Source organism: Coturnix japonica, chromosome 22 (genome assembly GCF_001577835.2).
Source record: "Coturnix japonica isolate 7356 chromosome 22, Coturnix japonica 2.1, whole genome shotgun sequence".
Lineage (NCBI taxonomy): Eukaryota > Metazoa > Chordata > Aves > Galliformes > Phasianidae > Coturnix > Coturnix japonica.
This window is the reverse complement of record NC_029537.1, coordinates 1-27,133: the sequence shown is the minus strand read 5'-3', so window position 1 is coordinate 27,133 and position 27,133 is coordinate 1. Positions and strand designations below refer to the sequence as shown.

The 27,133-nt window shown below is 59.1% G+C and overlaps 5 protein-coding genes across 8 annotated transcripts; 3 read left to right on the top strand and 2 right to left on the bottom strand.

Annotated features, from left to right (window-relative positions):
- Nucleotides 1-89: 89 nt before the first annotated feature.
- RETSAT (retinol saturase) lies at nt 90-6,180 on the bottom strand. The gene is made up of 11 exons (XM_015882933.2): nt 5,955-6,180; nt 5,425-5,607; nt 4,744-4,985; nt 3,934-4,135; nt 3,271-3,468; nt 3,075-3,194; nt 2,517-2,655; nt 2,316-2,425; nt 1,836-2,002; nt 1,421-1,580; nt 90-1,114 (listed from the first exon to the last, which is right to left on the bottom strand). Exons 1-11 carry the CDS (start codon nt 6,124-6,126, stop codon nt 969-971), a joined length of 1,839 nt encoding a protein of 612 aa, XP_015738419.1. The 5' UTR covers nt 6,127-6,180; the 3' UTR covers nt 90-968.
- A 145-nt stretch (nt 6,181-6,325) lies between these two features.
- On the top strand, nt 6,326-11,593 carry ELMOD3 (ELMO domain containing 3). 3 transcript variants are annotated; one of them, XM_015882938.2, is made up of 10 exons: nt 6,326-6,392; nt 6,786-6,867; nt 7,088-7,150; nt 7,448-7,539; nt 7,745-7,868; nt 8,222-8,344; nt 9,215-9,345; nt 9,954-10,030; nt 10,140-10,267; nt 10,730-11,593. In XM_015882938.2, the coding sequence occupies exons 2-10, from the start codon at nt 6,789-6,791 to the stop codon at nt 10,933-10,935; spliced, it is 1,023 nt and encodes a 340-aa protein (XP_015738424.1). In that variant the 5' UTR covers nt 6,326-6,392; nt 6,786-6,788; the 3' UTR covers nt 10,936-11,593. The 3 variants fall into 3 exon arrangements, with proteins under 3 accessions (XP_015738424.1, XP_015738426.1, XP_015738425.1); XM_015882939.2 differs by lacking the exon at nt 6,326-6,392 and adding an exon at nt 6,477-6,695; XM_015882940.2 differs by lacking the exon at nt 6,326-6,392 and having other exon boundaries at nt 6,476-6,867; nt 9,221-9,345.
- Nucleotides 11,594-11,694: 101 nt separating this feature from the next.
- ADRA2B (adrenoceptor alpha 2B) lies at nt 11,695-13,900 on the top strand. Its single transcript, XM_015882937.1, has one exon. The coding sequence runs from the start codon at nt 12,451-12,453 to the stop codon at nt 13,567-13,569; it is 1,119 nt and encodes a 372-aa protein (XP_015738423.1). The 5' UTR covers nt 11,695-12,450; the 3' UTR covers nt 13,570-13,900.
- A 1,906-nt stretch (nt 13,901-15,806) lies between these two features.
- Nucleotides 15,807-24,272, top strand: GPAT2 (glycerol-3-phosphate acyltransferase 2, mitochondrial). 2 transcript variants are annotated; one of them, XM_015883039.2, is made up of 23 exons: nt 15,807-15,907; nt 16,313-16,355; nt 17,405-17,459; nt 17,726-17,839; nt 17,914-17,987; nt 19,134-19,244; nt 19,512-19,640; nt 20,407-20,506; nt 20,578-20,714; nt 20,884-20,983; nt 21,253-21,459; nt 21,539-21,649; nt 21,902-21,984; nt 22,072-22,178; nt 22,353-22,423; nt 22,533-22,797; nt 22,871-23,019; nt 23,100-23,177; nt 23,301-23,426; nt 23,514-23,634; nt 23,845-23,895; nt 23,989-24,044; nt 24,119-24,272. In XM_015883039.2, exons 3-23 carry the CDS (start codon nt 17,457-17,459, stop codon nt 24,233-24,235), a joined length of 2,310 nt encoding a protein of 769 aa, XP_015738525.1. In that variant the 5' UTR covers nt 15,807-15,907; nt 16,313-16,355; nt 17,405-17,456; the 3' UTR covers nt 24,236-24,272. The 2 variants fall into 2 exon arrangements, with proteins under 2 accessions (XP_015738525.1, XP_015738526.1); XM_015883040.2 differs by having other exon boundaries at nt 21,542-21,649; nt 24,119-24,235.
- A 2-nt stretch (nt 24,273-24,274) lies between these two features.
- LOC107323701 (fumarylacetoacetate hydrolase domain-containing protein 2-like) lies at nt 24,275-26,233 on the bottom strand. Its single transcript, XM_015883041.2, has 7 exons — nt 25,849-26,233; nt 25,421-25,637; nt 25,285-25,344; nt 25,034-25,196; nt 24,861-24,969; nt 24,699-24,786; nt 24,275-24,409 (listed from the first exon to the last, which is right to left on the bottom strand). The coding sequence occupies exons 1-7, from the start codon at nt 26,040-26,042 to the stop codon at nt 24,347-24,349; spliced, it is 894 nt and encodes a 297-aa protein (XP_015738527.1). The 5' UTR covers nt 26,043-26,233; the 3' UTR covers nt 24,275-24,346.
- Nucleotides 26,234-27,133: the final 900 nt, after the last annotated feature.

The window sequence follows — 27,133 nt, the reverse complement described above, 5'->3', positions numbered from 1 at the left end:
CTGCCACGCTGCTGTCCCCCAACCACGGGACCTGGGCTCAGCCCCAGTGCCAGCAGCACCCTGCTGCTCCCCAACCACAAGGAACACTGTCCCCATCATAAGGCAGTTTTATTTCCTGCCTTCTTGCCCTTCCCAGCACCAAAGCAGTGGTGAAGGCTTTGGTTGTGCTCCCGAACACAACCAGCAGACAAACAGCCACATCATCAGCTCAGGGCAGAACCAACAGCTCTGCAGCATGTCAGGGCTGCATTCACTGTGAGATCCCATCTGGAAGCGCCGCTGTTGCTCCTGAGCAGCTTTACACTGCCTTAAGTCAATCCACCCTGAGCGCAATCCATCCCTGAAGCCGGGCTCCTCGACGCGGGCACAGAGCCCAGGGCCTCTCCTTCCTCACACAGCACTGGGGTGATAAGCATTGTGCATCCAGCATTGTGCAGGGCTGATGGTAAATGGAACTGATGGAAAACCGGTCCAGTGCCACCTGGGTGGCTGTGTGCGGAGGGAGGGGTTCATTCCTCAGCTTCCACCACCCTGCAGATACCAGCTCCATGTGAAGCTTTTTCAGCCCCATTCAGCACAAAGCTATTGCATGCAAGGTTAAAAGCAGCAGTGTAAGGCTTGCTGCCCTTAGCCAGGCAGGTGCCCATGGAGCTGAATGCTCCTCCAGAGGCCCAATGGGCTCTGACAATGGAGGGCATCCAGTGGTGCTGGGTGGTGCCATTGTTGTATAGGATCAGGATCTTCTCTTCCTTGTGCTGGAAAAAGGGCTTTTCCCTTCAAGCAGGCAATGGGGAGGAAGCAGCAGCGTGCGTAGTGGCGCAGGGAGATGAGCTATGGTGGGATGGGACCCATTGGAAGCAGGAGCGGCTTCATGACTGGTGCTGATCCCACAGAGCCATCAGGGAAGGATGTTAGCTATGCAAGCAAGCCATGAGGGAGGGGAGGGGTCCTGGCAGTGGCACCTGGCCTCAGTTCTTCTTCTTGCCATTGGAGCCCTGCACATGCTTCCGCAGCTGCAGGGCATCCAGGTAGATGTTGCGCTTGAGGATGGCACTGGTGCAGAGGAAGGCTCCCTGCAGCGCTCCAGCAAAGCCACACATGGCCACGTCCTGCCCTGCGAGACAGAAGGGACAGTGCCACCCCAGGCTCCGCTTCCTGGCCCTTCTCCACCCCAAGCATGGAGAGGGGTTTTGTCTCAGCACAGCAGTGTCAGGCAGGGAGGCTGCGCCCTGGAGCTGGGGGACAAGCAATGCTTCCCTGCTGCCATCAGGGTTGAGTGGCAGGGAAGTGTTTTGATGCAGTTCGAGCATCAACCCATAGCATAGCAGCAGCTCATCTCCATGTTTCATGGCAGGATTGAAGGCTTTGCCCTCCCGCTCTGCTTCCCCAGAGCCACCCCATGGAATGGAGGATGTGATACCTGTCAGGTAGAGGTTGGGGACAGCGGTCTGTGGCCGCGCAGTGGCGATGGCTTCGATCTGTATGCGTGACATGTCGTGGTCCATGCCGTAGAACTCGCCACGGGGGCTGGCGATGTAGTGCTGGTTGGTTAGTGGTGTCCCCCCAGAGACATACTCGACCTGTGGGGGACAAAGGGACACAACGATCCCAATGGAGCAGGCCATAGTATGGGGTGCCTCATGCTCTGGAATGCTGTTTTTATGGCATGGTATGGGACAAACCTCCCTGCAGACTTTTGAGTGGTGGCTGAGGCCACATTTGGTCTGATGGGTTGATGGCCATCAGCCAAACCTCACCCTGCAGCCCCAGCGTGTGCTGGGCAGACGAGAGCCAGGATCTGACCCCAAGCGGCCACAAAACCCGTATCCTCTCACCTTGTCCTCGATGTGGGGGTACAGTTTGAAGACAGTCTGCATGATGGCATCCACAAAGGTCTTCTTCACATTCTCATACGCGTCTCCCCGCTTATGGACCGTCTTGTCTTTCCACTCCTCAAACCACTCATACTTGGCCATGGTGATGATGGACAATGTGCTTTTACCTGCAGGGGGACAAGGTCAGGGCATCCGAACTTTCTGCCCATCTGCCTCAAACCATAAATCCTCATTCTTGTGCCAACATCTGGGCAGCTGTGGTCCCAAGCCTTTGGTGCAGGCATCCTGTAGAGCCTCTCCTCCCTTCCTGGTAGCTGCACTGAACTTCCCTCAAAAACTCAGCAGCTTGGAGGGTCTCAGCCTGCTCTGTGAATGAAGCCAGCTCACACCCCCTGTTTGCAAAGGCCCACAGTGCGACGTGGCAGCACTGGGGGTAGCCAAGGAACCCATGCCCAGTGAGGTTAGGCTGCGCTGCATCACCTGGGTACCGCATCTCCCATGTGGGGTCCTTGGCAGACGGGCTGGTGACAAACAGCAGCGGGATGTTGGCAGCCGCCTCGTCACGGGAGCTGTTGCTGTAACGCCGCATCCTGCAGAGACACAGAGGTTTGGAGTGGGGCTGGGGATCCGAGTCACCACCCAGAAATGTCTCTCCTCAGTGCTTAGTGGAGCGGGACATACATTTGGTCCAGGTTGTTGTCCGGGTAGATGTAGTAGTTGGTGGCTTCCAGCCCCAGCTCCTGACTTGAGCCTCTGAGTCCCACGAAGACGGAGAAGCCGCCTTCACCGTGAGCTGCCATACGCAGCTGGGACTGAATCTCTGCGGAACAAAGGAGAGGAGTGGAAAGCGAGGGTGGAGGGAACCTGTGCTCAGCCCCACGCTGCTCCCATTGGCATGGATCTAGCTGGGAGTATCCCATGTGCACCCAAGGGGTGGGAGGACCTCCAGGAGCCATTAAGCAGTGGTGCTGTGCCTCCCTGTCTGGGGAGGTTTTGCTGATTAGTCTGTTCCCAATTGTGAAGTTTTAGGGTGAGTCCAGTGGGGTTCGGGCATATTTAACCACTTTCTCTGATTCCTGTGCTCCTGTTCTGAATGCCTCTAGTCCCCAGCAGGATGCATCAGGCTTTGCTGCTGTCTGGGAGGGAATTACCGCAATGCTCGCTGATGGGGCGTTGGGGTTGAGAAGGGATTAGTGCACTAATCCCAATTAAACCCAGCACTGCACCAAGGGGTTTTACCAGGCAAAGCACGCGCCTCAGGTGGCAGCAGCCGCTCATAGGTGTTGAATACCCCCGCATCCGAGATGATGATGGGAGCGTAGATGTTCACCACGTCCTGGCCCTTCTTGACACTCACACCTGGAAGGGAGGAGAGCTGAGAGTAAGGGCAGCACAGAGGAAATGGGGGGAGCCCTATCCCAGATGCATTGCTCACCGCAGGCTCTGCCCTTGGAGTCCAGCAGGATGCTCTGCACCGGCGCCCGGCCCAGCACGTTGCCACCAGCCTTCTGGATGATGGGGATGGTGCGGAAGACGATCTCCCCAGAACCACCCTTGGGGTACCAGGCACCCCGCAGGTAGTGCTGCACCAGGATGCTGTGCAGGGAGAAGCTGGCCTTGGAGGGCAGCACACCTGGAAGGGGAGCATAGCGCAGTGTTACTGGGTTTACAGTGTAACCTGAAGGGGTTATGATGAGGCCAGGTTTGGGAAGCACATGGAAAATGAGGAGCAGAGGTCCCTGTGAGGAGCTGGCCCTGATGTGCTCAGGACACAGCCCTGCAGATCTGGGTTTCACAACCCTTGGCTGAGCTCCAGCATCCTGAGTCACTCAGATCCGGGATAGGAGGGTGAAAGTCAAGGCCAAAGGGCTGCAGGCACTGGATCAGGGCAAGATGGCCCCTCCTCTGCCTGCGGGAGTATTGCAGTCTGCAGGGAAGCTGAAGGATGCAGGAAAGGCCCCAGGATGGGGTGGGTGCAGAGGACACAGCACTCAGCATCCTGCCCTCGGGAGTTCCATCAAGAGGATAAGAAACCTTTCATTTTTCCTCTTAAATTATCCAATTTTGCTCTGGTGTGCCAAGCAGCCCAGTACTATACCGTAGGTGGGGAAGATGTAGCTGAACACGGCCCTGAGCTTGGGGTTGGTGGTGAGACCGTCGACCACGTCCTTGACGCTGCGTGAGGCCATCCGGCAGAAGGGGCTGAGCAGCGACAGCAGCCCCGAGCAGCTCAGCAGCCGCACCAGTGGCAGAGGCAGCATTTTCAGCACACCCAGAACCCAGAGGCCTGTGGTGACGCTCTGCAAGAGAGGAGAGCAATGTGCAGAGCTCACTGGGGGAACTTTTAGGGACTTCTGAGATCTGAGAACCATGGGGACTTTTGAGGAAATCTTGAGCCATCTTGGGGTCCCCTAGGCCACCTTAGGACCCCCCTGGGACCTTTGGGTACCCCCCCCCAGCTCCAGAGGAGGCTGCAAGAAGCCAGGGGATGGAAGCAAAATGGAATTTCTCCCTTTATTTGCTGCTTAGTGAATGGCAGTGACGAGAATCCGCAGCACTGTGGGAAGGGGAGCAACTGAACCCACCAATCACCCCCAGAGTGAAGCCCTGTTTCCTCCCTTAACGGCATGTGATGTTAATGTGATAACCCAGGAGGTCCCAGAGCATCATCCTGCAGCTGTGGGGGCTGCTGGCTCATGTGCCGCTCAGAGCTCTGCTAAATGCCTTAAGGGCACCCTCTGAGAAGGTTAGGAGCTCTGGGTACAACGTGTTGGGGCAGTTGTGCAATGCAGCTGCTCTGTGCCACTGCCAAACAGGGCAGGAATTTCCCTTCCTCCCCCCCCCAAAATGAGCACATGAGCCACGAGCAGAGCCAAGTGCTGCAAGTGCAGCCCCGTGGCCCCATTACCTTCACCAGCCGCTTGAATTCATCAATGGCAGCTTCCTCACCGGGGAACTGCTCCTTCAGCCTGTCAAAGTAAGCCCTGGGCCCAGTGCAGAGCTGGATGGCTTTGTCACGGCCAGGCTCTCCCAGCACCACAGCATCAAAGGTGGGAGGCATAGGAGCCCACTCCAGCTGCCCATCTGTCAGTTGGTCCACCAAGAAGCGCCACAACGAGCCGTCGTGCAGCTGCCCCACGTAGTGGATCCCTGCAGGTAACGCTGTGTTATATCACGTGTGCGAGACCTGGGGGTGCTTCTTCCTACACTGCAGCACCCCCCAGCCTCCATGTGTGGGGGACAGAGTCCACGCTCCGAGGGAAACTCATGTGCTCAGCACCACGTATGAGGAATGTGGGTACTCATTAATAGAACCCCACGTGTTTGGGGTGAGAGGCACCCAGAGCTTGTTGGGGCCTCTGAGTCCATTCCCACCAGCAGGGCATGCCACAATGCCAGCACCACTATGGGCAGCACCGCCGCCACGTCCTCCAACCAAAGAGGATTTGGAGGCAAAGGCAGCTCTGCCATCCACCACCGCTCACCCCACTGGATCCCACTGCAGCCCTATGGGTGCCGACCAACCAGCCACATCCCCTCCAAAAAGCTTTTGTGTCGCTGCCCTGTGCCCCCCTGTGCCCACACGTACCGGTGTCAAACTCGAAGCCCTTCTCGCTGAATGCATGGCAGCATCCTCCCAGCCTGCCGTGCTGCTCCAGCACCAGCACCCGCCGGCCCACCTTGGCCAGCAGCACCGCCGCTGCCAGCCCCCCGATGCCGCTGCCAATGACGATGGCATCGAGCTGCTCCGGCACTTTTTCTGGAGAGAAAACTGCGGGAAAAGGGGGGGGGGGGGCATCAGTGGGGGGCGGCACCCAACATGTCATTTGTGGTGCTGGGATCGAGTGGGGAGCAGCAGGACTGGGAGCCCCGGGGTTTGCTGGGGGAGTGTAGGGATGGGGCAGCCCAGGAGGTACGGGGGGCACTGCTGGGGGGCGCGGGGCACCACGGGGGGGTGTGGGGGTGGGGGACCGGGAGGAGCACGGGGAAGGGCGGGGGTCCCGCGGCATCTCGGGGCTGATTGTCCCGGGGCATCCCCGGGGACCCTCGGGGAGCGGCAGGATGGGGTCACCTGGGGATACAGGGACGGGGACACTGGGGATACAGGGATGGCGATACCTGCTTTCAGCACCGTCCGACGAACCGCCTTGTCGGTGATCAGCGGGGCGGGCGGGCGCCGCGTATCCACCGCGAAGGGGTTGGGGCCGCGGGACCCGACCCAGCGGTACAGGGCGAGGGCGAGGAGCAGGAGTGCGATCACTGCGTACAGCCCCATGTCGTACAGCCCCATAGCGCTGCCTGTGCCGCTCTGAGCCGCCCCTGCCCGCCGCTCTCCGGTTGCCCCCCCCCGACCCGCCCCCTCGATCAATCCCCGCCCCCTCCATTAATACCGCCCCCCCCCCCCGTGTCCCTCCCGCGCGGTGCATGCCGGGTGCTGTAGTCCCTCGCGCTCCCCGGGGTCCCAGAACTACAGTTCCCGGCAGGTAACAGGCGGCGCCTGCGCATTGCGGGGCGGTCGGGAGGGTCCGCGGCCGGGAGGTCCCGCAGCCGCTTCCGGTGGGCGCGGGGTCACGGGGCCGGGGGCAGCGGCGGGGGGAGCGGGGCCAACGGGCGGGGGGGGGGACACGGGGCGAGGGTCGGGGGATGTGGCGGGTGGAGGCCAAGGGGGTGGGCAGCGCCATTGGGACCCCTCTGGGGAGCCCTGTCAGCGCTCGGAGACCTCCTAGGCCGCGCTGCGGACCCTGTGGGCGCCTTGAGGATCCCCCGGGCCGCACTGCGGAATCTTTGCAACCCCTTAAAGTCCCTTAGGCCGCTCTGGGGCCCCTTGGGCACCTCTCGCACCACCCTGAGGACGTTGGGGTACATTCAGACCCTCATAGGCCGCCTTGGAGCTTTGGGGGCCCTTGAGAAAACCCCAGGGACCCACTGACCAGCACCTTCCCCCTACAGGCCATGAACGCCCACCCAGCTGACACTGCGCGGCCCGAGGAGCCTCTCGTGCCCCCTGAGCCCCTTCCCACGCGTGTCAGGGGTGAGCAGCTCTGGGCCTGGGAGCAGGAGGGGACAAGGCTGAAATCTCAGTCCTGAGGCCTCCCAGCCTCCAGTAGCATTGGGGTAGGGATTGTTGGGTTTCATTATGGCACGTGGGGTAGGGGATGCCACCAAAGAGTCCTGATAAAGGCTGCAAGGGGCACGTGAACCCCTCGGGGTCTTCCCCAGCTCTTGCCTCCTGTGTGTGCTTCCCTTGGCAGGGATCAGTGCGGAGCAGCGGAGTGCCCAGGAGGAGTGGGAGGCAGTGGAGGATATCCAGTCAGGTACAGGTCCCAGAAGTGTGAGGGAGGGGGGCGTAGCTCCCAGAAGGGCTGGGGAGGGGCATGGTTGGGGTGGTGGAACAGAGCTGGGGAAAGGGCTGATAGGAAAAGGAGTGGGCTACAGGCTCCCCTCATTCCCCACCATTCCAAGCCTTGGTGTCACTGCAGCACTGAGGTGTGAAGAGCAGCACAGAGGATCCCCAGGAAGCAGCTGCTGCTCTGGGATCAGACAGAAATGGTTCTGGTACTCATTGCCCTGGAGCAGATGGAGGGCTGATGCTGCCCCGTGCTGTTCTGCAGTGCTGCTGGGGAGATCAGCTGGTTCCGTGCCTCTCATATCCTTCAATGAAGCGCTGCAGTTCTTCCAGACCGCAGACCTGTCTGAGTGCAGGGTATGTGCAGGGCCAACCTTCACTCCAGAGTTGTTCCCTGCCTTGTGCTCAGTGGTTGGGCAGCTCTGTCTTATGCTCCTCATTCCCATTGCCTCTGCCCTCCTCCGGCTGAGCTCTGTGTGACCCCTTTCCCTCCCAGCTCACCTGCTGGCTTTTCTCCCAGGGGATCGGTGCACCCTCATTTCTTTGCCTGTTCTCTCTGCAGAAGAAGATCCAAGTGACAGTGCGCAGGCAGGGCCTGGCTGCTCTGCTTCACTTCCTCTTTGGGCCCCCCCGGCTCCAGCAGCAGCTGCAGGGAGAGCGGGACCTGGCTCTCGCCATCGCTCAGTGTGAGTGTTCCCTCACATCCCCCAGACTGCCACACGTGTGCTCTTGTCCCCACCAGTGTCACGCTGAGCATTGTTGCTCCTGCATGGGATTCATGTGGAGCAGCTCAGGAAGTCTCGGGCACAACACAATCTGTGTTCTTTACCTATGGCAGCATGCTTGTCCCAAGGGATGTGTTCCCTGTTTCCTTTACTGGCACACTGATGTTTGCTGGTGGAGGGGGACAGATCTCCTGACTCCTGCTACAGCAGCTCTGGCCACGCTGCAGCTGGTGGTGGTTGCTGTGCTGTCCCACCACGTCCCCCTGGTGGCAACTGAGGGGGCAGCAGGCTGCTCAGTGTCTTTCCTCTGTCAGGTGGCTTGGATGATAACCAAGCAGTGCACATGAGAATCCTGCAGACCATCTACAAGAAGCTGACCTGCTCCCGGCTGGGATGCCCGCGCTACGGCACGCACTGGGAGGAGCTTGGCTTTCAAGGTACAGCATGGAGAGACCTCGAGAGCAAACCTCTGCCCAGAGAGCTCTTGGTTTTCCCATTCCATCCTCCAGAGGTGAGATCCGGAGCCGTGCTCCTTACCTCTCCCTTCATGCAGCTGCTGTTCCTGCTGTCATTTCAGAGAAGGTATGTGGCTGCTACCCCAGACAGCTGTCACAGGCAGGACAACATCTGGCCTGGTTTGTCCATTGCCATCTGCTGCCCCTGGCACAGTTACCTGTATCCAATCAGTGTTACAGAAGTAGCTGCTGTAGTTGCTTTTCTGGGGCTGTTAATGTTCTTCATTAGCAAGCAGTCGCTGTGGCTAATGAGGCATCTCTGGAGAGCTGGTTTATTAGTGAAGCTCTGGTCAGGGCTCTGGCACTGGGGTTGTGTCACAGATTGCTTTCAGCCTCTGCTGGGTAATGAACATTGTGTGATTAAAGCTGTCTCTGCCTTTTTGAATGTGGCTTCAGCTGAGTTTTCAGTGTGCCTGACTGGAGTTAATAGGCCATTTAGTAATAAAGGCTGAAACCCTCAGCAGAAGGTGAACGATTCCCTCTCCTCTATAGCATCAAGTACACAACTGGCTTTGGGCTTCAGCTCTGGGACAAGTAGAGCTACTAATTCTTAGAGACAATATGGAAATAGGCGTGTGGGTGGGAGAACCAGTGCCTGTTGGTGCCCACATGGAAGAGGCCATGGCATCAGTTCAGTGCCTGTTAGGTGAATTCCCAAAAAGCTTTCCCCCTGGATGCCATTGCCAAAGAGAGTCAGTGTGGTTCCACCACTTGTGAAATGCCAGGGCTGTATGCAGTCAGCCCAAGAAGGAGGAGAGGTATCAGGCTTGTCAGAGTGCCCTTTCTTTCAAGGTGCAGATCCAGGGACTGACCTGCGAGGGACGGGGATGCTGGGCTTGATGCAAATGCTGTACTTCGTGATGGACTCTCAGACACTGCCTCTAGCTCTAGAGATTTTCAAGCTCTCCCAGCACGAGACACAGGCATGTCTTCCTCCTTTGTTCGCCCTCTGTGGTGGTAACTATCTGTTTCTTTCTAAAGCTCGTGGAAAGATAAGCAATGAAAACCTGCTTCTCTTCAGAGATAGGGCTTGGTGTTTTGCTCTTTGCTTGGTGGGAGTTTGTCAGTGATTTCTCTGTCAGCTTGAGCAGCGTGGATGGCTGCATGGTCCTCCTTGCGCTGGTCAGGTGAGGAAGGTGGGCCCCAAAGAGCTGAGGAGCACTGATGAAGGCTGAAGCCACACCCTTGGGTTGGCTTTCTGGTGTGAATAAGATTTTGGTGAACAGAGCTTTCTTGAATCAAAGGTGTTTTTAACTTGAGATGCTGACATTAAGCTTTCATCCTAAGCTTTCATCTTAAGCTTACTTCTTGCGCCTGGATGGGAGCTTGGCTGGAAGTACAATGTCCATCTGAGCCCATACTCATAGTATTACTGCCCCGATCCCAGAATCTGTTGCCTTCACCCTCTCAGCATGGGTTTGGGGCCATGCAGGTGGAGTGTAGTGGGGCTGGGGGTCCTTGAGCACCTCAGAGTGCTGGAATAGAGGAGCTCCCTTCCAGCAGAGCTGATGTAAGGCCGGTTCTCTTGCAGAATTTCCCCTTCTGCATCATGTCCGTGAACATCACCCGCCTCGTGCTGCAGGCCCTGAGGGAGGAGTGTCTCTCCAGGTGAGGTGTGAGCGGCCGAGGGCTGTGCGGCAGGGCTGCTGGGCAGGAGGAGCAGCCCTGGGGTGCTGGGGTGTGGGCAGTGCTGACTGAGTCCCCTGCTCCCGGCCAGAGAGTGCAACCGCAGGCAGCAAGTCATCGCCGTGCTGAACGACTTGTATGCAGCGGCATTCCTGCAGCTCTACCGAGTCTGGAAGTCACAGCACAAGACCATTGCTGACTCTGGCTTCCTACTGAAGGGTGAGTTGCCCTGTGCTTTGTCCTCTGTTCCTGTCTGGGAAAGCTTGTATAAATGCTGTTTGCAGCATGCTACCTAAGTGGAGCAGTAAGCACCACATTAAACAGCTGGGAAATTTATGCCAGAAGGAACAGCCCTGATGTAAACAGAGCTGCTCATATGTGTGCTGATGGCTCCCTCATACTTTACGGTCCAGCTGCTGTGCCTTCATCCTCCATCCCCAGCAGCTCTGGGGCTTCCCCTCTACTGGGGTCTGCTGTAGGTGCTGCAGTGCTCAGGGCTATGTTGCTGAGCTCCGCTGGGGGGTGACAGGCAGCATTTTGTGCTTTGTGAGCAAACGTGACTGTGAGCTTTACAAGAGGGGATAAAGCATATTGATATTTGGGTAATGCCTTACGCAGGAGCTTGTATCCCCAGCACCATCCCAGGCTTGCTGTTTTCATGCTTCTCTTTGACCTTTCCAGAGCTGGAGTTCTCCACCAAAAAGAAACCAAAGCAGCTCCTGAAATCCCTGGAGACCTATGTGAGCAGAAGCACAGTGTCCGCAGCAGACAGCATCCAGCAGCCATCCCCTCTGTCCGTCAGCAGCAGCCAGGCTAGTGAAGAGATAAACTTCACGGGTATTTGTGACCTGCAGGTTGAGCTGGAGGGAGAGGTACGACTGATCTGAAATCAGCTGTGAGGGGCTCAGTGCTGTGTGGGTTTGCAGTACTTAGTTCTGGGAGGAGAGTCAGGGACCCGGGCAGTCAGCGGAGTGCTGCAGAGCGTGCATTTTGCAGCAGGGTAGCTGTGTCCATCTCTGCCTCCCCCAGCATCCCGGCCACAGTTTGCTGGTGTTGCTCAGAACTATAGGCGCGAACTGCATCCTTTGACCCTTTCCAGGTAGAGGTAGTCAAGCTGGTGGGTCACTTGGTGTTCAAGGGAGGGTTTTCCAGCCTAGATGGGTCTGTGACTTGAAATATGGCAACACAGGAGGGAAAAAGAACAGTTAGCCGCCAGTTTGGTGCTGGGCTCCACGCCTGCCCTGCTGGCTCCGATGTGCGGAGCTGCCCATCCCGCCCCGGGCCAAGCAGACTGGAAATGCAGGTGGGAAACTTCAGGTGGGAACTCTCCGTGCTGCGGGGCTCAGTGCCCCTGAGCACGTGGAGGGCTGTGAAGCCCGGAGCTTTGTGTTAGTGCCCCTTATCGCCCATCCCTGCTGCTCACGGCGCCAGCACAGCCCCGCGGCTGAGGTTAGGGTGGGCGGCAGCTCCTCCCCTTCTTGGGCCTCCCCCAAGGAGTGGCTGTGCATGAATGTACCAAAATAAGCTCTTAAAAGGGAAAAAACACTCCTTGGCGTTCAGAGACTTATTGGTGTGGGCTTACTGGGGGTTTCCCTGGCGGGGCTGGGTGCGGGGGGTGTGTGTGGCGGGTCAGGGGTCTGGGTCCTCACTGTGTTTCTCCCTTCCTCACCCCACATCTCAGCGTAGGGCTGTGCAGGAGGCAGCCCCGGGGCTGGCATAGAAATGGATGAGCACAGGTTTGGGGTCAGTATCTCTGGGGTCGGAGGGGCTCAGGGCAGCGCGGGACAGTGACTCCGAGGTCCTCCAAAGGAATGTGGGTGCAGAGTGGGGGGTCAGGGGGACACGTGTTGGCGAAGGGATGGGGGTATCCGTGCGGCATGGAGGTCCTGGGGTGAAGATGACGGCGCTGGGAGCGGTGAGAAGGGGACGCGGGCACCGGGTGGTGACACGCGGCTGCCTACCGGGACTCAGCCGGTGCCGAAGTTCCGCCGGTCCTGCCGCAGCTCCCGGTCCCTCCGCGTGTCCCCGGGTCCGCCCCGGGGGCGGGGGCAGCTGAGAGCCCTCCCGTCCCCAATAAAACCTGGAGAGGCGGCGTCGGGAGGAGCAGAGCCCGGCGGCACCGGCACCGGTAACAGCGGCGGTGGGTGGGGGGGGAACATCCAGAGACCCGCGGGCAGGGTGTGGGGCTGGGGTGCAGGCTTGGGGTTGGGGTTGTGGTTGTGGTTAGGGTGAAGGCTTAGGGTTCAGTTAGGGTTAGGGTTAAGGTGCAGGCAGCACGATGCTCATCGGGACCCCCATCCCCCATCCCTCCTCCACCCCATCCTGCCGTTCCATCCCCTGTCCCCCCAGGGGATGCTGAGTGCCACCAGCCTGTCCCTGCGGCCAGGCTGCCATCCCTTGCCATGCAGGGCCCCACAGGCAACTATTCGGTGCAGGCCACCGCCGCCATCGCTGCTGCCATCACCTTCCTAGTGCTGTTCACCATCGCGGGCAACACGCTGGTGATCCTGGCTGTGCTGACCAGCCGCTCGCTGCGGGCACCCCAGAACCTCTTCCTGGTGTCCCTGGCGGCTGCCGACATCCTGGTGGCTGTCCTCATCATCCCCTTCTCGCTGGCCAACGAGCTGATGGGCTATTGGTACTTTGGCAAAGTGTGGTGCGAGATCTACCTGGCGCTGGATGTGCTCTTCTGCACCTCCTCCATCGTCCACCTGTGCGCCATCAGCCTGGACCGCTACTGGTCCATCAGCCGCGCCGTGGAGTACAACGCCAAGCGCACGCCGCGCCGCGTCAAGTGTGGCATCGGCATCGTCTGGAGCATCGCCGCCGCCATCTCGCTGCCGCCGCTGGTCTATAAGGGTGAGAAGAAGGCGGCTCCGGGTGGGCGGCCACAGTGCAAGCTGAACGAGGAGGCCTGGTACATCCTTTCCTCCAGCGTCGGCTCCTTCTTTGCGCCGTGCCTCATCATGATTCTTGTCTACCTGCGCATCTACCTGATTGCCCGGCACCGGCACCGCCGCCAGCCCCGCGCTGCCCTCAGCCCCCCCAGCGCTGCCCCCACCTCCCACGTGGGTGCCCCGGGACCCCATCCCCTGCCTGCAGACAGGACCTCGCTGCTGGGCACTGGGGAGCTGGCGGCACCTGGAGGGTCCCCACAGCCTTCAGGGCGGCCCAGGGACACCGTGGCCACAGGGACAGGGCGCGTGGTGCTGGCGCCGGTGCTGAGTCCTGCTCCGTGGCGGAGGAAGGCACAGGCAAACCGAGAGAAGCGCTTCACCTTCGTGCTGGCCGTGGTCATCGGCGTCTTCGTGCTCTGCTGGTTCCCCTTCTTCTTCCTCTACAGCCTGGGCGCCGTCTGCCCACGGCGCTGCAAAGTGCCTGACGGCGTCTTCAAGTTCTTCTTCTGGATTGGGTATTGCAATAGCTCCCTCAACCCAGTCATCTACACCATCTTCAACCAGGACTTCCGCAGGTCCTTCCGCCGCATCCTCTGCCGCCACGGCACCCGCACGGCATGGTGAGGGGCTCTGACCCCCGGTGGCTCTCAGACCCCCCTGCTGCCTGCTGCTCCTTCTCCCCTTCTCCCCTTACTCCCTTTTCCCCCGCACCCAGTTCTCCTTCCCTTGCCCACTGCCCTGCAGGTTTGGGGCACACACAGACCCTCCTGATCCCATCCCACTAACAGTGATGTGCGGGCGCTGCGTCTGGGGGGAGGTGTTTCTCCCCACCCCATGCGTGGTGCCCCCCAGGAAATCAGGGGCTATTTCCCCCTTCTCTCCATCTTCCCCATGTCCCAGGTGTCCCGGCGGCCACCACCTTTTAACAATAAAAGGTATTTTGTAGTCAGAAGAACCATCTTGCTGTCTTCTCCCTACTGCAGGGGATCCGTGGGGCTGGGGGCAGCCATAGGGCAGAGCCATTTCTGCAGCTGTGGGTTACAGGCAGTGGATGGAGGAATGCGTGCAGCATGAGTGGGAACAGAATGTTTGCATGGGGTCGGTTATTTATGGCAGGAAAATGATTAGAAAAACACCATTCTCCTCCCAACCCCCCTGGAGGGTGACTGCCTCTCATGGGTCACGGCCCCAAGGACACTGAGTCGTGACAGGGACAAAGCCCTGTGCTGGGCATACTGATAGGGAGGGGATACTCAGGTGTCTGATATAGTGTTGTGCCACCCAGCCCTGGTCAGGGGGTGATTGTGAGCTGTGCCCATGGGGTGCAAGGTTCTGTTGGTGTGATGTGACCCACACCAGGCTGCTGTGGCTCAGGACAGTGTATAGCACTCCATAGCAGTGTGCTGCAACCCACACTAGTGAATCGTGACTTATGGCAGTGGTGGATCGTGACTGATTTATGGTGGTGTGTGGTGAATGATGGCAGTGTATGGTGACCCGTGGCCGTGTGTGGTGACCCATACCAGTGTGTGGTGAATGACAGCAGTGCAGCACGACACACAGTGGGGCTGGTCAGCCCATATTGTGCCCCACATCAGTGGGATCCCAGACACCCAGGGTTTGGTGGGCCTGATCAAGGGAAGGAGCCCACATGGGGTGGGACCTCCCCAAGACCCTGTGGGCCCTATGTGGGGCCTGTTCCCCCACATCTCCCCTGGTCTATGGGGTCCCTCACGATGCTGCACAGTACCCCTGAAAAACATGTTCCCAGGGAACCAAGCCCAGTCCCCCTGTACGAGGCCGGGGACAAGCAGAGCACATGGGGCTGCATACACTGAGCTCAGCCCCATGGGACAGAGCTGGGGACATCTTGCCCCTGTTGTGGTAGAGCAGTGCTGGCCCCCTGCCACCTGCCTGGCCCACCAGGGACGTGTCCTCTGGCTGCCCCAAAGCTGAGCTGAGCTCTCTGGGAAGGCTTTTCCCAGCTTGGACACTTTCCTCCCCATCCCAAATTGGCCATCAGTCCAACCCAGTGTGCTGGGACAGCGCTGGGGTGGGGGCTGCGTGGTAGAGGGCGTGCGACTGTGGCCGCTGCATGCTGAGATGGGCCCCTTCCAGCACTCCCCATGGCCCCTCCACTTGCCTCCCCACATCTCATATGGGGTTGGGCATTGTCCTGAGGGGTTGGGCATGGGCCTACGGGGCTGGGCATAGTCCTGTGACCTGCACACAGACCCAGTGCCCACCCTGCCCCACCACTGCCCCTTTGCCTTGTCCCCTCCCCACTCCGCAGTGCTCGCAGCCTTCCTCTCCCCAGTAGTTTCCCCAGAACAGCACTGGGTTGTCATGGTGACTCACTGAAATCCCCCTAAACCAGGTTTGCTGCAAGAAGAGACCACATAAAATTCATTTTAACAAATCCCTTTTTTTTTTTTTTTAAACAAACAAACAATTTTTGTAACAAATCCCAAAGATGGAAGATCATATAAAACCTGGGGGATGTGGAGTGTGAAGAGCTGCAGCCAGGGCTCAGCCCAGGGCCACGGGGCTCCAGGGGATGGAGCTATGTTTGCTCTCAGCTGAAATGGGATGCGAATGGTCCTAAGGGGTTGGCAGCATTCTATAGGGCATGGGAATGGGCCTATAGGCTGGGCATGATGTTATGGGGCTGGGCATTGTCCTGCAGGGATGGGAAATTGTCCTACGGGGGTGGGCATGACCCTATGGGGTAGGACACGGTTTTGTGGGGCTGGGAACATCCTATGGGGCTGGGAAGGGTCCTGCGGGGTTGGGCTTCATCCTATTGGGCCGGGCATGACGCTCTGGGGCTGGACACGATCCCCCGCCGAGAGCCGCCTCCCGCGCTGCCCTGGGGGTCCCGCGGCGCCGCGGGGAGGGAGGGACGGAGGGAGGGAGGGGCGCCGGGGGGCGGAGCGGGGCGGCAGCGCCGGACTGTGATAAGGTGGGGCCGTGGGGTCGGTGTGGGGCCTGTGTGATTGGGGCCTGCGTGGGTGAGGTCCCTGCTCGAGGCCCTGCGGGACCCATGCAGGCCCGATTCCCCCCTCCGGGGCCTGTTGGGGTCTCTTCCTACCACGTGGTCCTGTGGGGCCCCGTGCGGTGTGGAAGGGATCCATGCAGGGTGGGACCCCCAACCAAACCCTCTGGGAGCCATGCAGGGGGGGGATTCCAAACCTACCAGACCCTGTGGGCCTGTGAAGGGGAAGGAGCCCGTGTGGGGTGGGGACCCCCTCGAGGCCCTGTGCTCCACGCTGCCCATGGGGCACATTGGGTCCGTGGGGGTGCCCTGTGCAACAGCCCCTTTTTCAGGCCTGACCCTATGTGACTGCTTCCTTCATCTCTCCCCCAGCTGCAGGGCACGGGACCCCTCGGCTGGCATAGTGCAACTGCAGGTGAGTGTCCCTATGGAACAAGGACGGGCTGTCCCTGTTCTCTGCACTTCCATGTACCCCTTGTCAGTACCTGGCCGGGGTCCCCTGTGGGTGCCTCCAGGTGACACAGCACGTGCTGACATCAGCCCTGTTTCCCCCTTTGGCTCCCCACTGCATTTGACAAACAGGTTGTTTTTCCATGTGAGCGAGTGCTCGCGCGCTGGTAGCTGCCAGGAGGAGCCTCGCTGAGTGCAGATTCCTGGAATGAAATGACTTTTAAAATCTCCGCTCTGAAGTGAAGCGGGGGAAGGAGTGTTTGCAGCCCCCCTGCCTGCACCTGCTTGGCCAGAAGGGTTTTTTGCCTCGTGAGTGGCCCCAGGCCATCACCCTGCTCTTCCTGGCACCTGTGTGCCTCATTAGCAGTGGTTTATTTTCCTGCTGTGTTTCCTTGGGGGAAGCTGTGCTGGCTGAGCAGCAGTGGGTCTGTTCTTGGGGATTTCCAGGAGCAGCAGTGGAACACTGGGCTGTTCTTGCTGCCTGACCCTTCCCCTTGGGACCATCGTTGTGAGGTCAGGTTTGGGCACAGTAGAAAGCAACACTGCTCTGGGTGCCCCTGACCCTCCTGGGATCACAGGGGATCTCTGCATCCTGGGGAGACCATGGGAGTTTTGGGTGCAGATTGGGATTGAGTTGCTTGGGGGAGGAGGGCGTGGGAGGGAAAAGTCAATTGCAGCTGTGCTGGAGCTGTCTTACAAAGAAGAAATTATTTTCCCGAGGGCTTTTGGTACGTTGGTTGCTGTTCCCCCCCCCCTCCCCTTTTCCCTCTACAATAGAACAACTCATCTCCCCACTGAGGAGTTGCTCCCTTCCCTTCAGGTGCCTGCAGTGGGGAAGGGCTCAGTACCTCCTTTGTATTCCCCATGGATCCCATCCTGCCTCCACTCTGTTGCCACCCCCATCCCTGTTATTGGGGGAGAGGCCTCCTGGCTGCTGTCGTGCTCTCTGTGCTGTGGGATGGGGACAAGGTGCACATCCCCATGTGTCCCAGCTCTCTGCCTGTGTTTCCCCAGCTGAGCTCCGTGGCCGTGACAGACATCTCTGAGGGCTCGCTCCCACCAGCGCATGGTGAGTACCCTGGAGTGCTGGTCCTGCCCCATCCAGATCCCCACACTCCTGCAGTGACGGTGGCACACGCGTTTCGGTGACGAGCTCTGGGGGGTTCAGCACCAGCACGCAGCACCTTTGTTTCACCCCAAGAAGCTCAGCAGTGGGGCTTCCCCTCTCCCCAGTGGCTGTGCATTTGGAGCACCATTTGTGCACACTTCATTATTTTCAGGTGAAGGATGTCTCATGCCATTCCTCCCTCCCTTTATCTTTCTGCCTCTTTTCAGATGAAGGCCTGGGTCTCTGACTCGGGGCGAAGAGTGGAAGTTTTCATCCCCTCTCGGCGCTGGCTCCGGCCACTCATGGGGCGCTGCTGCCAGGCCTGCACCCCGAGGAGCTGGGTGAGACCAGGTTCAGCCAAGGGCTGCTACCTCCCCCAGCCAAGGCCAACCCTGTTCTCTTGCTCTGCTCCCAGGATGGATTCTACCACGCACATCTCTCCTCCCTTGGCTTTCGCAGTGCCACCTGGGTGACGGAGGAGGACACCAGGTGAGGTTGAGGCTCCCTTTGCTGGGAGTGCTGGGCAGAGCACTCATACCGGGTTTTGTTCTTTGAGTCCCAGTGGAATTAAGTTCCTCTGTGGCACTGGAGTGTGGGTATGCCTCTCTGTCATGACTGCTCACTAATTAGTTCAGAAAGCAGTCATGCTAATTATTTTCTGAATGGAAGGCATATCTCCTAATGTAGAGAACTAATAACAGCAGAGAGGAAAGGGCTTGGTCTGTTCCTCTTCTGACTGTCACCCTTATGGCCTAGAGGGGTAGCTAGCCACAGTGTCAAGGGTTTGTGAGTTCTAAAATCAACACTTGGACTCTTGAAGCTGTTGGGAAGAGCCTGAGAAGGGGCAGGGGTTGTTTTGTGCTCCAGCACAAGGAAGATCATGCATGCTGGGCCAGCTCACTCCCAGCCCCCTGTGTGTGTCCTCTTCCCATGGTTATGTGCTGGAGCTCAGCTGCTGTGATGCTGAGGAGATGATGTGGCTGCTCCCCTGCAGTTATCTGGTTTTGGAGGTGCTGGACTCCCCTGGTTCCTCTCCTTTTTGGAGCAGTCCCTGGTGGTTCGGCAGTTTCATGCTGTTTTTTTTTTTCCCCAAATCGGGTCACGATGCTCCCTTCTGCTTGAAATATCCCAGCTCTCAGCTTTCAAGCTCTTTGAATAATTCATCTCTGCTCAGAGAGTCAGGAGCTGCGGGATGCTGAAGTGAGGATGGAGATGAGAGTGAAAGAAGACAGAAGTATCAATCGCCACATTGCTACCTGAGTGCCTCACACCAGCTTCTTGTGCACTGCAAAACTCAAAGCTTCAGCTTCACCCCTCTCTGACCCAGTGGTGTTTGTCTAGCTTGGATGTGGGCACATCTGGGGGAGTCCCAGCTTGGGATGGAGCGTCCCTGCTGCTGGCAGGGGCTGTGGGCTGAGCGGGCTGGTGCTGGCAGCAGCATCTTTGGGGAGGCTGCCTGGTGCCTGGAGAGCTTCCCACGCAGCCCAAAGCCACCATCATGTTCCCAGCACATTTCCTCAGCTATAAGATGTGAACCGGAGCCACAAATGCTTGCCAAGAGCATGTGTGTAGGAGGCTAAGGCAGTGCCAGCACCCTGCATGTGCTCACTGTGCTCAGCACTCTGTCTCACCCAGGTACCGGGGCTGGCTGGTGCGACGGATCTGCTGTGTCCTGGCTATAGGCGGCTGGAAAGTGCTCAACAACACCCCCGGAGACCTGCTGGAGAGAGTCTGCAGGAATAAGAGGTGTTTGGAGACTGCTCTCTGCTCCCCTTTGGTGCCACCCCCACAGGGTCCTCACACGGGGGCTGCTCTGTGCTGCACAGCACTGGGTGATGTGGCCTCGTCAGGCACCTGTCACCTCCACCCTTGTCACTGCTAATTATACAGCACAGGGTTGGCAGTCAGAACATTGTAATTACTGTAATCCATAGCTGGTTTTTTTTGTTTTTTTTTTTTTGTCTTTTGCTGAAAAACGCATTAACCCCTTGCTCCTACCTCATCTCCGTGTAGGGTGCAGGACCTCGTTGCCAGCAAGACACGTGGCTGCAGAGGGGAGAGAAAGCTCCAGCAGCAGTGCAAGGAGAAAGTCCTTGGGATCCTAGCTGGGATCCAGGCCCCGCTCTGTCTTCCCATTCTCAGGTGGGTGTGGGACGCACAACATTTCCCAGCCCCACTCTCTCATCCTTCAGTTTGTGCACAGCCCCATGCATGGTGCTTTGCTCCTCATACAGCCCTGTGGGGGTATTGTCCCTTCTGCAGAACGGAGTGCAATACCAGAGTGGCAAAGGGGGGGAAAAAGGCCACACTGGGGGGGATGGAAAGCAAAGCAAAAGGAAATTTTTCTTTCTAAGCCTTTTTTTTTTTTTTTTTTTCTTTTTTCCTTTTTACCTCCTGTCATTGAGAAATTGGCAATTAAAGGTTGCATTGTAGCCTAATTGCTTGTCTGATTGAGCTGTAATAAAAGAACCCTCTGAGCAGTCTGAAGTATTTAAAGGGAAGAAATTACCCAGGGGATAAAAGCATTCGGATCCTTCCCGTAAGCAGTGTGCGGGAGGACGGGGAGATGGAGGGGTAATTGACTTGAGCTTTTGTTGCTGGGGAGAGAGGGGGTGGTCTTGTCACATCCAGCCTTTAATGTTTTAACTTAATTTATAATAAAGCTGTTTATTTGGTACATGGGAGCCTGAGCATCAAGATGAGGATTCGATGCTGTGCAGTGAGCCATCTTGCACAGCCCTGTTTGGTGCCTGGATGGGGAACATGAGGCAGGGGACAGTGCAGTGATGGGGGAAGCACATGCCCATGGCCCTGGTTGGTGCCTGGGTGCTGTCTTGTTGCCTGGCTGAGGTTTTGGAGGGCTATGGGTGCAGCCCTCACCCCTGTACTTTGCTTCTCTACCCCACAGGCTGTGCTGCTGGGCCCTGCTCCGCTTCTTGAGCCGCCTCTTCCTCAGCGTACAGCTGCACCGGGGGCAGCTGGAGATGGTGCTGAAGGCTGCCAGGACGGTGAGGAACCTGACCACCTGCTCCTGGCACACTGCTGTGCCGAGCTCTTACTGCATCTTCCATCCCCACAGCCCAGCGTGCCACTGGTTTTCCTCTCCACCCACAAGTCCCAGCTGGATGGGCTGCTCCTTTCCTTCCTCCTCTTCTCCCAGGGCCTGGGGGTGCCCAGGGTGACAGTGGGCAACTTGAACTGCAGCTCTTGCCTGCGGTAAGGCATGGGGAATCCTCTTTCAGGCTGGCACATGGCTGCTTCCCCACATGGGGTAAATACAGCTGTGCACAGCAAGCTGGGCTAGGGAGTGGGAAGGGCGCAGGGTTGGCAGTGGGAACATGGATTTGTGCAGGGTGGGCACTCATAATGGTTTCTTTCCCCGCAGGGCTTTGCTTGGCTGCCTGGGAGCAGTGTTCCTGCCCACAACGGTGGAGCAGGCGTTGAGTGACCACGATGGAGATCTCCCAGTGGCTGTGCTGGCCTCAGTATGTCTCACCCTGGCATTCCCCTGGTGCTGGGGTGGGAATCAGAATCAGGGAATGGTTTAGTTGGGTTTAAGATCATGCAGTTCCAGCTCCTGCAGTGGAGGAAAAACACCCCCCCCCAAGCTCCCAAGGTGCTCAGTGAGGGTATCTTGGGCTCAGTCAGAAGGGCAAAGCTGCCAGGCTTCATTAAACCCCCAGCAATGGGTGGTGGCACCTCTTGCATGACCCTATGGTGCCACCATCACCTTCAGCTTCACCCCTCTCTCCAGTACCTCGAGGAGGTGTTGAGGAGCCGGCAACCTCTTGTGATCTTTCTGGAGGAGCCCTGTGCCCAGTGGCACCTCTCCAGCCCTGCCCGTGCATGGCTGGCACTGCTGTACCGCGCCATGCAGGACAGTGCTGTGCCTGACATCCTCCTGGTCCCTGTGGGCATTGCCTATGACTGCACCCCTGACAGATTCTGCACGAATGGAGAGGTGAGACTGTGTGCACCCCAGCTGGGGTGGGGGCGTCCCTTCTGTCACCCCATTAATGCTTCCTTCACTCTCCCCCCAGCAGAGTGCTCAGCCTCTCAGCCTTGGGGCCTGCCTCTGGGCTGCATGCCGAGCCCTGTGCCGATGCTTTGGCTGTGCTCGTGTGGACTTGGCCCAGCCCTTCTCCTTGCAGGTACAGTGGTGATGGGTCTGGCTGGGACTGCTGTGGTAGAGCTGGCTCCCAGAATCCAGCCCAGCCCTGGAAGATGTGCTGCAGCAATGCTTTGGGCTATGTGAGCCTTGTGGGGTTGTACAGAGGGGCTTGGGGTGTTGGGAGGGAGATCTGCACAGATCCTGTGAGCCCGTGGGGCAGCTCTTGGTGGGACTGAAAGCAATGAGTCAGTTGCAGGCTGTAGGTATTCATGGGCTGTGTCCTCCACTCCAGGAGTTTGTGGCAAAGAGCCTCATCTGCCACAGCAGCATGGGGAAGCCACTGGAGGAGCTGCTGCCCACCATCCTTGGCATGCTGTAAGCCAGGGGGAGCGGGGCCTTTCCCCCAGTACCTGTACCCAGCCCTGCTTTCTCACTTCTCACTCTTATTTCCTACTGCTCCAGCCATCCAGACTACAGCAGGGCAGATGGTCCAGTGCACAGAATGACCACCAGCTCAGAGGCAGAAGAGGAAATGATGGTGACCAAACTTGGCCTGCATGCCCTGACTGGTATGGGGCTCTGTGGGCAGGCATGGAAATTCAAAGGACCATATATCCCCACTCCCTCCCTGACAGACAGCAGTTGTGCTGCTGTTATTGCTCATTTTCATGTGTGGCTGCTGCATGGCAGCACCTGCACTGGAAACAGAGCTCAGACAGCTGATTGCCTCTCGCTCCTTGCAGATGCCACTGTGTGCTCCGCCGTCACAGCTGTGGGGATCACATCAGCACTGCTGCTGCACAAGCACCGCAAGGTGAGGCAGAGCCCTTTGGGGTTTCCAGCTATGTCTGCTGCTGGAGCAAGCTTCCAGGCCTGCCCCTTGCTTGTAACACTCGGCCAGCTCAGCCCTCCTCTTCCCACAGTGTGTGCGGCTCTCCCAGCTCATGGTGGACTTTGCATGGCTGCTGGAGGAGACGCTACTGCGGCAGCATGATGTGAGCTTTTCGGGGCAGCTCCGTGCCCTGGTGCTGCACAGCCTGGCCCTACTCAGAGACCATGTCACCCTCTACTACCTTGCACCCTTTGGTGACATTGTGGTGGTCGTCAAGGACTCAGCAGAGACACAGTGGGAGCTGAGCCACCACAGTGCCCAACTTGTGCCCATCTTTGCCAGTGAGGCAGTGGGAGGTGAGTGGTGGGGTGCTGCTGGGGGTCCCTGTGCTGGGCAGCAGTGTTGCTGCTCACCATGCTGTGCCCACAGCCTGTGCCATCCGTGCCTTGCTGCTGGAGCTGCTGCCCTTTGTGGGGGAGGCCCCCTGTCCCTCCAGCATCACCTTCAGTGAAGATGAGCTGCACCAAAAGATCCTGGCACTGCTGCAGCTGTTGCCCCCCAGCCTGCTGGGGCTGAAGGTAGATGCAGGTGGCACCAGGGCTGCTGATGGCACATGGAGGTGGCCGTTCAGCTCCTTGCCACCTCCTTCTCCCCGCAGCCCTGCCAGCCCCTCGACTGCCAGAGCCAGGATGTCTTGGACAAGCTCATGCTGTGCAGGCTGCTGGAGGCTGAAGAGGTAGGTGCCCTCCTGTCCTGGTTGGGAAGGGAACAAAAGACTGTGCCACGAGTCCACTGCTCCCCTAGATCAGGAGGTGAGGGGTGGGGACATGCAGTGCCAGCCCAAAGCTTCACTCTGCAGGAGGGCGAGCACTATCTCTGCGATGTGTCCTCACGGCGATGCAGCAGGACATCACGTTGGACCAACCTTGACTTCAGTGACAGTGACAATGACAGTGATGACAACCACTGTAAACGCTTCTTCAGGGTACGCAGGGGCTTCCTGCTAGGCAGCCCCAGGATGTTTTGGGGCACTGAGGCTTAACAAACTAATTGAAAAACTGTCTCTTTTCAGATCTGCAAGCCCAAGGACTCACCCGGCTTCCTCCTCTTCTTCTGTCACCTCCTCAGCCCTGTACTGGTGACCTATGTGCGAGCAGTGGCTTTCCTGGAGCAACACAACTGGCCCCAGCCTGGTAGGGCTTCCCCCAGACCTCCCACACGATCCTGGGCCACCCATTTTGTCTCCACGTCAGCCCCACTCACTTCTGGGGGAGACGGAGGCACACTTACAGCACTTGCACTCATAACTCCAGCTTTTTGTTGAAGCTGGAGGGGGTTGCAGTCCTGTGGGGGGGCACTGAGGTTTTCTCCCCACCCCAATGCTGACCCTGCTCTCCCTTCAGAAGCCACATGTGCATCTGCACTGCAGCAGTTCCTGGCAAAGGATGGTTTGGGTGAGTGGGAGCATGATGCTGGGGGTCCTCCCGCCCCAGCGGTGCTGTGGGTGGAACAGGGTAGGGGGCACCTTTGGGGATTTCTCTTTCCAGAGCGCCCCAGGTGGAGCCTGGTGCTGAGCACACTGCAGAGCTTCAAGAACATAGGGGTGAGTGTAGTGGATAGATCTCTGCCCCCATCCCCAAGAGCTGTCTTGGAGGTGACACCCCCAACCCTCCCCAGGTGCTGAAGGAGAGGCCGAGCCCTTCGGGGCCCCTTCTGCAGCTTGTGCAGCCCTTCTGCTCCAGTGAGGGCCGGGAGAAGCTACAAGCCTTCCTTGAGCAGTTCATGCAGCTGTAGTCACCAACCCTGCAGAGCAATAAAGCCGGGAGCAGCAGCTGTCTCCTGGTGCAGATTTATTGAGCACCGTCGCATCAAGGCACGGGGGGTCTGAGTTGGGGGGTTCGGTCCTCACACCACCTTGTTACAGATGATGCCCAGTTCCTCGATCTCGCACTGCACCTCGTCACCTTGCTGCAAAGGTAGGAGATGCTGCAGCCCTATGCACGTGGCAGCTCCTTCTACCCCAACAGGGAGGATGGACGGGGAGGGAGCTACGGGGGTAGAGCAGTGCCTGGGTTTTCTATTTTCAGCAGGACTTGAGAACCCAGAAAGGGGGGGAAAGCTGTGTTACTGAGGAGGTTGGTGATGAGGGATATGGAGGGGGACACGTGAAGCTGAAGTGCTAACCTGAGAGTGAGCTGTTCCTGCTCTGCCACCGGGACCCACCCAGTCCTATGCAGTGACCCCACCCTGTGCTCACCTTGAGAAACATGGGGGGCTTCCGGAACACCCCCACGCCAGGAGGGGTTCCTGTCAGCAGGACATCCCCAGGGCGCAGCGTGACAAACCTGGGAGGCACAGGAGATGTCAAGTGCCTAAATAACTAGGATGCTGTTGTTTCCCTCCTCCCAGTGCTACATACTGGGACACCCAGGCAATGAGCTGGGGCAGCCTGAAGACGAGTTGGTTGGTGCTGCTGTTCTGCATCAGCTGCCCGTTGACGCTGCAGCGGATGCGCAGGTTGTGGACATCTGCAGAGGAGATGTGTCATCCCATGGAGCTGGAAAAAAGCCTCCCACCCCGTGAGGTCCCCACCTGTCACTGAGTCCTTGGTGACGATCGCCGGCCCTATGGGACAGAAGGTGTCAAAGGTCTTCCCCAGCAGCCATTGCCTCCCGTTCCTTCGCATCTGCCAGTCTCGGGCACTGACATCGTTGGCCACAGCGAAGCCCACAATGTGCTCCATAGCGACTGACTCCTGTGGGTGGAGGAGAGCACGGGGACCCACTCGGCCACCAGGACTGGGACACACAACAAGGCCGGGAGCGTCCCTGACAAAGCATTACCTGGATGTGCCGCCCCGCCTTCCCAACGATGGCGGCCAGCTCCGCCTCCCAGTCCACCTCCTGGGGGAGAAGACGGTGTGCGGAGGGGCCGGGCCGGGCCGTACCCCGCAGCAGGACGGGGCCCGCGGGCACTCACAGCGCTCTCGGCTGGGTGCACGATGTCATCGAAGGGCCCGGTGATGGCGCTGGGGAACTTGCTGAAGATGAGCGGCTCCTTGGGCACCTTGACGTCCTGCTCCAGGCAGTGGTCCCGGTAGTTCAGCCCCACGCAAATCACTTTCTCGGGGTCGTCGATGGGAGCCAACAGACGCACTCCCGCTCGCGGCAAACGGTGCCGGCCCGAGGCCAGCGCTCTGCGGGGCGGGGCTGAGCACGGGGAGCACGTGGCACCTCCGAGACTCAGCGCCCGCCTCGGGACCCGGATCGCCGCCGCAGCGCCCGGGGACCCCGGCGCCCCCCGAGACGCCCCGGTCCCCGCCCTGCGCCGCCCCCGCGGGGCCCCCGCACCGCCCTCCGCAGCGGCTCGCCCATCTCCGGGCCCCGCCGACCCCCTGCGGACCCCACCTGCGGGCGGCCGCCAGCCCGTGCTCGCCGCTCTCCAGGAAGGCCCGCATGGAGCGAGGCAGCTCGGGCTCGGCCTCGCTGAGGTCCACCACGTCCCCGCCCTCCTCCTCCTGCAGCCCCAGCCGGGGCCCGGCCGCCCCGGGGCGCTGGAAGCGGAGCAGGCGCATGGCGCCGGGCAGCCGCGACACGGCCATAAGGACGCGCGGTGATGACGCCACGACGGCGCGACGGCGGAGGGAAAGGACCCCGCAGGGAGCGGCCGCCCCGAGCGGCGGAAGCTTTCCAGGTTTTCCTTGTTTTCCCGGTATTTCCCCTTCCCGACTCTGCGCTTTTCGCGTCACCGACACGGACGGACGGACACGGTCACACCGAGCGCGCTCAGTGCTGCCACCGCGCGGCCACAATGCGGAACTGCACCAGGCGCCACGTGAACGGGGCGCATGCGCACAGCGAGACTGACGCAAGCGCATTGAAGTGAGACCACAAGCACATGCGTGCTACTAGTGTTGAGAACTGCGCATGCGTGGAGAAAAGAGAGAGGAAAAAAACAAACCAAAAAAAAAACGCATGCGTATTGGAGTACTAGAATTGGCGCATGCGTAGTGCGGCTACAGAACTCGCGCATGCGTATTGGAGTCCTAGAATTGGCGCATGCGTACTGGCGACCTAAAACTGACGCATGCGCACTGGCGTCCTAAAACTGGCGCATATCTCCTAACATCACCCCCAACAGCACCCTATTGTCACCCCCCCAAAAAAAACCTGGATTTGGCCCCAAAATGGCGCTGCGTACCCTTATAGCCTCACTGTGGGGATTCTATGGGGCACAGTGGGTCTCTATGGGGTGCCGGGTTCCCTCTGGCTCCTCCCCCATCTCCTCGTGACTCCCGTTGTAAATAAGAGGCGGGTTCCGGTTCCAACCGGGCCCCCGAACCCCCCGCAGCCCCATGGCGGAAACACCGGAAACGGACAGCCGGAAACCGAGCTGCACCCCCCACAGCCGGAACCGGAAATAAGAAGGCGGTCTCAGAGATATCCCACAATCCCCTCCGCCGGAAAAGACGCCATTGCTCGCGAACAAAATGGCGCCCACCAAATGAGGCGTTATATCCCGCAATGCACCTTGCCGGAAGTGACGCGATTGCGCATGATCAAAATGGCGACCGCTACATGCCCCGTTATATCCCACAATGCACCATACCGGAAGCGACGCTACTGCGCATGATCAAAATGGCGATCTCCAGATGCCTCGTTATGCCTCGTTATATCCCACAATGCACCGTAC

Excerpts from the sequence above, each read along its gene's own strand:
- LOC107323701 (XM_015883041.2), bottom strand. The coding sequence starts at position 26,042 with ATGGCCGTGTCGCGGCTGCCCGGCGCCATGCGCCTGCTCCGCTTCCAG. Across the intron at positions 25,197-25,284 it reads AGGCGGGGCGGCACATCCAG|GAGTCAGTCGCTATGGAGCA; the intron begins GTAATGCTTTGT and ends CTCCACCCACAG. Across the intron at positions 24,410-24,698 it reads AGCCCCCCATGTTTCTCAAG|CAAGGTGACGAGGTGCAGTG; the intron begins GTGAGCACAGGG and ends CTACCTTTGCAG.
- GPAT2 (XM_015883039.2), top strand. Across the intron at positions 19,641-20,406 it reads CTCTGTCTTCCCATTCTCAG|GCTGTGCTGCTGGGCCCTGC; the intron begins GTGGGTGTGGGA and ends TCTACCCCACAG. Across the intron at positions 23,178-23,300 it reads GGCTGCTGGAGGCTGAAGAG|GAGGGCGAGCACTATCTCTG; the intron begins GTAGGTGCCCTC and ends TTCACTCTGCAG.
- ELMOD3 (XM_015882938.2), top strand. The coding sequence starts at position 6,789 with ATGAACGCCCACCCAGCTGACACTGCGCGGCCCGAGGAGCCTCTCGTG. Across the intron at positions 7,151-7,447 it reads AGTGGAGGATATCCAGTCAG|TGCTGCTGGGGAGATCAGCT; the intron begins GTACAGGTCCCA and ends GCTGTTCTGCAG. Across the intron at positions 10,031-10,139 it reads AGGGAGGAGTGTCTCTCCAG|AGAGTGCAACCGCAGGCAGC; the intron begins GTGAGGTGTGAG and ends GCTCCCGGCCAG.
- RETSAT (XM_015882933.2), bottom strand. The coding sequence starts at position 6,126 with ATGGGGCTGTACGACATGGGGCTGTACGCAGTGATCGCACTCCTGCTC. Across the intron at positions 2,426-2,516 it reads GACAACAACCTGGACCAAAT|GATGCGGCGTTACAGCAACA; the intron begins GTATGTCCCGCT and ends GTGTCTCTGCAG. Across the intron at positions 1,581-1,835 it reads ACCCCCACATCGAGGACAAG|GTCGAGTATGTCTCTGGGGG; the intron begins GTGAGAGGATAC and ends TGTCCCCCACAG.
- ADRA2B (XM_015882937.1), top strand. The coding sequence starts at position 12,451 with ATGCAGGGCCCCACAGGCAACTATTCGGTGCAGGCCACCGCCGCCATC.